The sequence below is a fragment of the Phalacrocorax aristotelis genome, chromosome Z, assembly GCF_949628215.1.
Source record: "Phalacrocorax aristotelis chromosome Z, bGulAri2.1, whole genome shotgun sequence".
NCBI classification, from domain to species: domain Eukaryota; kingdom Metazoa; phylum Chordata; class Aves; order Suliformes; family Phalacrocoracidae; genus Phalacrocorax; species Phalacrocorax aristotelis.
Genome location: NC_134311.1, coordinates 55,270,826 through 55,281,061, shown reverse-complemented (window position 1 = coordinate 55,281,061; position 10,236 = coordinate 55,270,826). Strand labels below are relative to the sequence as shown.

Sequence of the window (10,236 nt, the reverse complement as noted above, 5' to 3'; positions counted from 1 at the left end):
CTGTGGTGGGGATTAAAGATAAGGTTTCAGAAAAATAGGAAGGAATAGTTTAGTTTACTGCATGAAAGCACGTGGCTGGGGTAAGGAAATATCTTACATTGATGCCTACACAGACATCACTCACCTAGTTGTGATTAGGGCTGAGCTGGAGGTAAGATTTGGGCAATCAGTTTTGCATCAAAAATAAATAAACACATTATAAATACAACAGAGAACAATGTAACATATATAAAAATAGGGAAGTTATGAAAATCTAAAAAAATATACCTGATATATGCCATGATAAAAGGATTATCTTGAAATCCCTGAATAAAATCTGTTTAAAAAAAAAAAGCACAAGGAGCATATTATTACCAGCCTACTAATTTTACCAAATCACCTCTGGGATAATTTAAAACTATTCATTGATCCAGAGGCTCTGGTGGTCTTTTTTTTAAAGACGACCTAGAAAGTAGACATTTTTGCATTAACATATCTTACACCATTTGAGAAGTACTCTAAAAAGATGAACAGAAGTCTTAGGTTTGATCATGTTATGTATGTCTCAGACCTAAGAGTGGAAAGCAGCAGAAGCAAACACACTCCACATCAGCAAGGCTTCGCATTAAGTAAAATGGGCAAATAAGTAGATGCTGCAATAGAGTTTTTTTGGGAAAAAAGGCAAACATTGAAGTAGGCCTATTACTACAGAAAAAGGCTTACTTTAGAAGAAGTTAAAGCCTCTAAGAGAGGTGAAATTTTGTGATGGCTTCCCTACTTGTTTAACTGTGTTTCACAGATGCAAAAGATTCTAGAGCAGGATGCATATATTGCTGTAAACAGTTATAAAGGGCAAATTAGAAATTATAATTTTGTGAATGTTTGGATCTTTTATGTCTATGCTATCCTCAAGTTATCAGACAAAATGTTAGGGCAATATAAGGTATATTCACACATTATGGAGCTTGACTGGGACGTTTATGGCTCTAGTACACCAGATGGTACAGCTGTAGCCAGAGTTCAGTTCTGTACATTATTTTGAAATGGTTGTCTATGCCACAGCTTAGATTACAAAAAGAACAATTAAGGTAGTATCGGGATAAATGAAGGCTAGCAAACAGAAGGACTCTGTACTCCTTGGTGCTGGATAGAAAAATCTTTAAAACTTGGTGTTGAATTTCTTTTATTATAGCCCTCAGATAAGACCCATAAAAGCAATTATCTCTGGGATCACACCAGGCACTTACTGTTCCAACTGCTGACCCAGCAGCTTTGCCTCAGATGGGGTGTGCTACACACTGCTCTACCACAGGACAGACCGAATTTGACAGCTGAAATCATTCAGCATGTCTACTTACAAAACGTTTTATAGGCAGTCTTTATTGGACAGAAATGCTGGAAACCAAGAGCCCAGAGCTCCTTCTGTAACATGGCTTCAAAAAAATTATTTAAAGCACCTACTCAGGGAGGTTTTCTAGCTTCATAATCAGCATAGAGGGAAACATTTAAGAACGAAGTAGTTCCACCAAAGAATCCTCTTTTTTTTTTTTTTAATCCTCGTTCTCCACAGGAATGCCCTCCAGCAGCTGCTCCCCACACGGAGAACACCGAGCTCCCCCACTTTGCTTAGCCCGGGGTTTTAGGCTGGCACGGTCCTCCAAAAGCCCCCGAACTGACAGGGCCATTGACCACCGTCCCGACGATCTGTGAGGGGCACAAGCCCGGACCACAAAGCCGCTACAGGACCACTGCCCCCAGTACGCCACCTTCCCGCCGCCGCCACCGCCACCCACCCCTAACTGCGCTGTAGGACCGCCCCGCCCCGCGCGCGGCCCCTTCTTCACGCCCCCGCCAACGGCCGCCGGCGGCCCGCGCTCCGGCCCCGGGAAGGCTGCACCCAATCAGCGGCGCAGCAGCCGCTGACGGGCAGAAGCCGGAGGGAAGTGAAGCGGCCGCGGGCGATGGGTGGGACCTCCTCGCCCCGCCCCCAGCTGAGCGATTTAATTGGCTGTTTTGCCCCCAAACTGCCCAATGGGAGAATGCTTTGTACACGCTCTCCGAGCCTATCAGAGAGGTGCTTCTTCTTCCGCTGTGGTAGTTTGAAACCGTCCGGCTCGGCGGCCGGGGGCGCCGGTGCCCGCAGGTGAGAGGGGGGTGGCGGGGGGTGCTGCGACCTCCACAGAACCTTCTCTGTACCCCGGTGTCCCCGCCCGGCGTCTTACCCGCAGCCCGACCCCGACTCCCTCTGAGGGGGCCTGTGGGCACCCCCTGCCCCGGGGTGGTTGGTCTGGTTGCCTTAAAGGCCCCGGGTTAAAAAAAAAAAAAAAAAAGAGAGGGAAATCTGCTGTTCACGCATGGAATTGTGCTCCTTCCTGCCTGTCCACGCGTGTACCTACCCGGCTGTGCTTCCCAGGTGCCTGCGTGACACCCTGCGGCTCGTCCCTGTTGTTGCTGGTTGACATGACAGCGGCGGTGGCTGTAGTGTGAGCTCTGCGGGCGTCAGGGGAGGTTGCAGAGACGCTGTAGTGAGAAGCTGAAAAATGTGAGCCTGAGCAGTGCTGCTTTGCAAGGGGGTACGGTTAAGGGGAAAGAATATGTCCTGTGTGTATGGGGAGATGGAGTGGTCTTTGGAAAGTGTCACTTTTAGTCAAAAACCTAAAAGCACAAAATCCTGAACACAGCTCAAGCAATTCAAAATGAGGGATGAGAGCAGCCATGTTGAGTCAGACCAAAGCTCTTCATAGTTGCATCCTGTTTCTAAAAGTAGCTGTCTTAGCAGTGTACACTTATGGTTTGGAAGAGGCTACTGCTGTTAACAGGAATCTTTAACGAAGTCAGACAGATGTTTTGGTATATGCTCAGGGAATATTAGAAGAACGTGGTAAGCCTGAAGATACTCCTCTCACTTGTCTCATATAATGATTTGCAGCTTAGCAAATCAACCTGTTGACCCAGAGATGGTGTCTTACTTAATATCCCTTGATTTCTCTTTTGGAAGCTTATCCACTGTTTTCTTGACCTTAGTGCTTGTGCACTGAGATCAAAGCAGACAGGTTATTCTTAGCATGACATGGCAATGATGTCACTAAACATCAGCTTAAAAGAGGTATTTATCTTAATTTATCACAGTAATCTAATCTGTTCTGTACGTAAGCAGATTTCTAGAATTTTAGGTTTACTGGGATTTTCACTGGAACCTTGCAATAATCAAAACGCAAGGTTAGACATTAGATGCAAATGTTAGAGAAACAGGCAGACCAGAGGAGTGGGAAAAGCTCAAACTTTAAATGGTAACCTGTGGGTGGAATCTAAGGCAGCATTCAGGTCAGTAAAGGCAGTCAGATAGAGACTGGATGGACAAACACAGTGGAGGGCTAGTCCATGGGTATAAAGAAAAGGGATGGGAAGAGGAGGCAAACACACTTGGCTTGAGGTGAGATGAAGTGACTTTTATAAGACAGAGTCAAACAGGTAAGCTGCAGTTATAGATCTGAAGAGAGGAGTGGCCTGGAGTGGAGAGGTAGCACCACTTGTAACAAAGGAACGTTTTCAGTTTTAGAAGATCACAGCTTGAGAGTACCTTCAGTGATAAGCAGAGAACTAAATACACTAGACTGAGTGTCAAGGCTATGATCTCAGAAAACTGAAAATAGAAGTCAGGACAATGGCCTTAAGTTATTGAACAAACTTTTTGGAAGAAATCTTTCTCTTCTGATTCCTTGGATGCATCTGTGTTCACATGAAACTCCACTTGCCCTCCTGGTTCTCAGAAGACTTGATAGTACTTTAGCTCTTTTTAAGTTAAATGAGAAGGAAAGAGAAGAGTGTTGGTAATCCCTGGCTGTAAATACACCTTTAAATCCTGTTAGTAATGCCCGTACACATATGCGTGTTTGAATACCTCCAGGATTTTTAGGGTACTCAGGATCCACAGTACAAGAAACTATGTAAGTGGAAAGGCATATGGAGTTGAAGCTGACTTTTTAAGATTAGTGAAGAAGTATTTGCTATGAAAAGAATGTATCAACTAAAAGAAGGTGGGGTGCTAGTATAAAGTTATTTGATTAGGTAGAGAGGCCAAAACCAAAGGAACAGATAGGGAATAATTTGTGAGAGAGAGGAAAGAAGAAAATTATCAGAGCAGAAGAGAATAAAAATGGAAGAGATGAAGAAGCTAGTATTTCTTCTCTCATCTACACACCAGTGTACACAATAGAAGTATTTAGTAATCCTCCCCAAGACTTCATATTTTGTACTTAAAAAACGTGGTCAGTGTATTAGGGCTCAGCAGGAAGCAGTGAGGTGGTAATCATGTCTTTTGAACCTTGGGTTATAGGAAATCTCAGCATTTAAAATTCTCCTTATACCATTTTTAAAATGTCCATGTTTACCACAAAAACAAACCTCCCATTCTGAAAGGTGTAGACACCTGTGGCAGAGAGAGCCTTTGAGGTGCAGGAAGAATCAGCATCCATCTGTGTTCCTATATAGAGAACTATGAGATCACTGCATGTTTTTGACATTTTGAAAAAAGATGATGATGCTTAAGGAGGATATTCCTGCCAATTTAATGACAGTACAAGTAGCAATTTTAAGATAACATTTCTGTCAGAAAATGCATCTGTTTAAAAAAAGCTGGGAATATTATAATTGACAGTTTTACAGGTCTCTCTAAAAATAAATTTTCCTTGCATGGTTGTTTGCTACATTGTAAAAACAGTCAGTTCCTCTCATTGTCGATAGTGGTTGTCTTCCCTTGCTTACTCTCTGCTAACAACTCCCTGCTTAATCTGATGATTGTTTCATGTGCATCAGGCAACTATATCACTCTGCCATTCATTCATTAACAAATTCACCTTGCCTAGAACTCAGTTCCCACTCATTCTGTAATTCCTTTCATAACCCCCCCCCCCCCATATCCTTTAGAGTTCTTTTCCCCCGTATCCTGTCAAGTTTTATCACAAGAGCTTTAGTTCGTCACTGAAGGACTTATTCGAGGCTGCAGTAAATTAAAAGATACATGTATCTTTCAGAAAGTCTTCACGTTTCTTGTCAGTTCTACCACGTCGCCTGCTTCTGAAATGTTCAAAGATTACCTCACTATCTTGCTTGGAAATTGCTGGAATGACTGATGTTACCTGAACCTAAGGCATTACCTGTCCTTCCAGATCTGTTCATCTTCCTGGGCCTATAAGGCAAGAAGAGTCGAAAAAGTGAAGGGAGACTGATGTTGACCGCTAAGTGAAGGCTTCAGGGTATTGGAGTATTCAGGGCATCATCTCAGCTTGGACTGTGGTTGAGGTAGTTCAGGAGGGAAAAAATGACAGTGTAGCTTTGTCATTCCTTTGTCACTCTATAGAAATTTTGTACTGAAACAAGCTGATAAGTTCCAAAACAATACAGTGTGGATAAGAAGGAAGGACTGACACAGGAATGTATCTATAAGTTAAGGATTCTGTTATTCTTGATATATCAATTTCTTTTTTTTCCTCTAGCAGTGTATTTTAGTTATCATTGATGTAAAATTTTATACTGTGTATATTGAAGCATTAGGTATTAAACTTATTCAGTCAATGTAAAATAAGAGGAAACTTTTATATTGTTACTTTTAGGGTTTCCGTTGTTTTCTTTTAAATTCAGTTGAAGTCTTTTTGTGGTTTTGAGTATGGTTTGGATCAGGCAGTTTCCTACCTAGCATTATATAATGAGACTATATGATCAGTTTAGCCCACCAAATGGGTATTGATGTACTTTCTACAGCAGAATCCCTGCTTCTGGGGAAAATGTTGTTGAACACACGGTAAACATGTTGGAACTGAAAAATGAAGTTCAGCTTCTACTGTTTTATAGACTAACTTTGTGCAGAATGTCATCAGATGAGGAGAAAAGCACAAGTCCAGTTTTACCAAAAGGCTCTGTTCGGGGCAGTTCTGTTTCTTCAGATCTTCAGGTAGGAAAGAGGCAACCTCATTTGGTTCACTATCGTGGCATTTTATTTGGCAAGGGATAATTATGAGGAAATCTAACAAAACTTGCACATTTTTTATGTTTTACGTGTACAGGAAAATAATAAACATGTTAGTGAAAACAAGCAAATTAGACCAAAAAAAAATCTGATATTAAAATATCTTCACTTGGATATCCTTTTGTGCATTTCACAAGAAATTTCAATTTATGTGAAAACTCTTATCTAAACTTAAGAGATTGATTAATGACAGCTCCAAGTGAAATAGTACAATTTTCTTACTTTTTTTTTTTTCTGGTGTTACTTTTATGTGTTAAATCTTATCAAGAAGCATAAATATGACACAGTAGGATAGAAACCTGTTATTTCTGAGGGATGATGTATAACTGTGTTAGGCTTCTTACATAATATTGTAAGAACTGAGATTTTTTTTAAGTAGATTTATTTCTCTTGGAGTTGGCTTGGGGTCAAGTTAATCTCAGAAAGGAAATGCTATTTTTTTTCTGCATCAAATACACAAAGATATACCAGAACCGTAATGGTGGGGGGGTTTCCTTCTCTGTGCTCAGCATTCTTTTTGCGAGGATACAAAGATACTGGATAAAGTCTTTGTCCTATTCTTTTGAAAGTAGCATATTTTCATCCTTTAATAATCAGCTATTTCTGTTTGAATAGTGGGTGAGCTTTTTTCTTTAATAGGTTTCTGTCCAAATCAGGCTAGTTTTGACAAAAATAAGTTTTTCTAGTTGCCCTGTAGAAATGCAACACCACATTTGTCACTTGATGGAATGGGCATGTACAGCAGAAACATTGTTAAATCAAGGGGTTTTTTCTTCATGTGGATTGACTTTGTCCCTTTTAAACTGCCTGTTTATGGGTGATTCATTTCTGCAATTCATATGCTTCTCTATTTTGTGGTCATATCTCACGGATAAGTCTTCTTAATCTTTCTTCAGCAATAGTAATTAATCTGTGTTTCCAGTGCCTTTTGTAGTTGGAAAACAGGATGAAGGCATTGTGCAACGAATTTTGAAAGATCAGAATTTTCTTTTATGATCTAGTTGATGATCAAGGAGATTCTAAGGCCACCGTGTGGAGAATGATAAACTAATGTTAATGAATGACTGCTTTGCAACTGAGAATGTCTAGAATAGAATAGTTCCAGCTGGACAGGATCTACAACGATCGTCTAGCCCAACTACTTGGCCACTTCAGGGCTCACCAAAAGTTAAATCATGTTATTAAGGGCATTGGCCAAATGCCTCTCAATCACTGACAGGCTTGGGACATCGACCATCTCTCTTGGAAGCCTGTTGCAGTGTTTGACCACCCTCTCAGTAAAGAAGTGCTTCCTTGTGTCCAGTCTAAACCTCCCCGGCGCAGCTCTGAACCATTCCCATGCATCCTGCCACTGGGTAGCAGGGAGGAGAGCTCACCACCTCCCTCTTCACGTCCCCTCCTCAGGAAGCTGTGGACAGCGATGAGGTCTCCCCTCAGCCTCCTTCTCTCCAAACTAGACAAGCCCAGAGTCCCTGGCCGCTCCTCATAGGAGTCTATTACTGCTGAAGAACAACAGCACTGGAGTCACAGCTGAGCAATAGGGATATTGACAGGAAAGTACTATACTCCTTTTAGATAATTTTGAAGGGCCTTCTTTGTTTTGTTTTGTTTGGGCCTTTTTGATAATTTGATACTTTTAAATACAGACTGGCCAGATCATTACCCTTTCCTTATAAAAAGAATCCATTGACTCTTAGAAAATTTCCATTTGCCTATAACTGAGTTCTACAAGACTTGTCCATTCAATCCATTCTTTTCTTGTTGTTTAGTAACCTTGACTGTACTCCTAAGGAGAAATTCTATGCAGCTTCTGTTAATTTTTATAATGCAATAGGACTGAAGTAAAAAAAAAACAGAACTCCAGATGCTCTTGTCCCCTTTACTTATTGCAACACTAATTTATTTACTTCTACAAAACCAAGGTAGTATGCATTAAATGATCAAACTCCTCTGACCTTCAGGCCTTAGAGCTATATTCCTATAGTTTTATGCTTTAACAGAATTTTTGTAGTTGACAGAACAGCTTGAAAGTTTTGTTCAAAGCAGAACAAAGATAGTAAGTAAAACAAATATATATTGTTAATTTTATTTTATGAGGTTTTTATCTGAAATTTTTTGGTCAATACTGCATTCCAATTCAGCATCCTTGTTACGTAATATTTAAGGTTGAGATGATACACTTAATGTTTCCATTTCTATGTCTTACATCTCCAGGATTTTTTTTTGTGTGTGTATAAGTCCTGGTTACAGTTGGGATACTGTGGGGCTTCTTATATTTGCTTTCAACTTGATTCAAACAGTGTTGTAATATTGTAATTTATAAACGTTTATTTCCAGATTTTTTGTGGGATGCTGTCTTTTGATGCTTTCTGTTGGTGCTTGAGAGTGTGGATTCTTGCACATAGTGGATTCTTTGCATTTTAGTAAAAGTGTTAGAACTTGAAAGACTAGATAATTTCTTGCCATTATTTGATAAGTATATTTTGAGTGCTCAGGATGTCTATAGTAAGACAGACTGTGTGCTAGTGATTAAATTGGGTGACTCAAGATGAGTCACCTAATTGCACTTGACATCTTACCTACCATGCTCCTTGAATTGAATAAGGTAATGATGGAAGCAGCTGTATCAGCTCTGACTGAAAACTAACTTGTCTGAGCAGAAGATTACTTTTAAGTTCTTATTTGGTCACACGATCTCTTCGAAGAAGACAGAGAAGTGATCTAATGTCTTCTGCGCAATCATTTAATTTAGATAAGTTACAGTAAAGACTAATGCATTGGTTTTTTTACTCCGCTGAAATTTTGCTGGAGGGATTTTTGTACAGTTCCATGTAGTTCCTGGCTGAACAACTCATCTGAAGATATCTGTTTTCTTCTGATATCTGATAAATCTAAAGGTATTTCTTTAGAAAGATGGATAGGGAAAAATCAATAACTTGTTCATTTGCAACTAACTACACCTTTTACATGGAATGTGATTCTTCCTTCTGCTTATGAAAAAGATACACTATGTATTTGTAATTATATAGCTTCACATGTATTTATTTAGCCTTTTAATTTCAAAATTATAAGCTAGAAGATGAGAAATGGAAATTTGACAGGAGACTAGAATTCAGCTAGAATGTATAAAACCTGGCTTCTTAAAATGTTTGCTAATTAGTTCAAACCCACATAAATGTAAGCATTACACTGAAAGTTTTGAAACATTATCCTTTTCAGCTGGTAGATTCAAAAACGTATTACAAGTGATTGGTACTTGTAACCGATTGTTTCCCCCTAACTTTCCCCAGATTGAAGAGGAAAATAATTTTTCGATTCACAATTGGTTTCTGAGTTTGACCTTATTAGGGTACTAAACAGAATTAGTATGATAGTATTAAGCTAAGAAAAAAATTACTGTTAGTGGCCTGTTTTAGTATTTTCCAACTGGCAGGTTCTTCCAAATATTTAATTAGTGGCTTTGGTCAGTTTCAGCATTTAACTGCTACTGGAACTTTTTAAATTAATTACTGGATTGTATGTTTAAGCTATAATACAGATTGTTCACAGTTTCATATTGAACTCTAAATAGTTTCTTTCTGAGAAAGGAAATTTAACTAGGAGATTTAAAAAAAAATGTAATTGGCTTACTCCCACATACCAGTTAGATTGGTTTATAACTTTTTAATAGGAGAGCTTTTGTATGAGTTATATATACACATTCCTCATACCTATGTAATTTATAATCATTCTTACTTTGTATTATGCATTTTTTGTCTAATCTAAAAAAAGCCTGAATAATTAAATGCCTTTTGATGATTGGCTTTAGAACTCCCACCAAAGAAATTGTAATGTTATGCAATGTGAAATGTGACTGTGTTGAGCCATGACAAAGATGCTACTATAAAAATACATATTTTTCTTTGCGGTAATAGTAATGCTTAGAAATAATATTGGGTGATTAATAGCTTACATGATCTGGAACTTTTTTTAGTTCATGTTTTGTTTAAGGTGCCTATTATACTATCCAATTCTTGAATCTAGCAAAGTCTTTCTGTGTAACTGTTAGAGTGCATTTAGTTGTAATCAGAATAAATGTGAACATGAAAGAAAGATCATTTATTATAATCATGGTAGGAAAACAGCTCACTTTTGCAACTTTAAGGGAAATCGTCCTAGTTTTCACAATAATAATAATCATAATAATAAACCTCTTAAATTACTGAAAACCATTTCCTACATGTACCCAGTTT

The 10,236-nt window shown here is 39.1% G+C and overlaps 1 protein-coding gene across 6 annotated transcripts in view; it reads left to right on the top strand.

Annotated features, from left to right (window-relative positions):
* The first annotated feature begins 2,020 nt into the window (after positions 1–2,020).
* The window catches only part of POC5 (POC5 centriolar protein), a 28,701-nt gene continuing 20,485 nt past the window's right edge, over positions 2,021–10,236 (top strand). For 2 of the 6 annotated variants that reach the window (XM_075078254.1, XM_075078253.1), the window contains exons 1-2: positions 2,021–2,122; positions 5,830–5,929. In XM_075078254.1, the coding sequence (XP_074934355.1) occupies positions 5,846–5,929 (84 nt within the window). In that variant the 5' untranslated portion in view covers positions 2,021–2,122; positions 5,830–5,845. The remainder of the gene's footprint in view (positions 2,123–5,829; positions 5,930–10,236) is intronic. The other 4 variants (XM_075078252.1, XM_075078251.1, XM_075078257.1 and 1 more) reach the window with 2 other exon arrangements.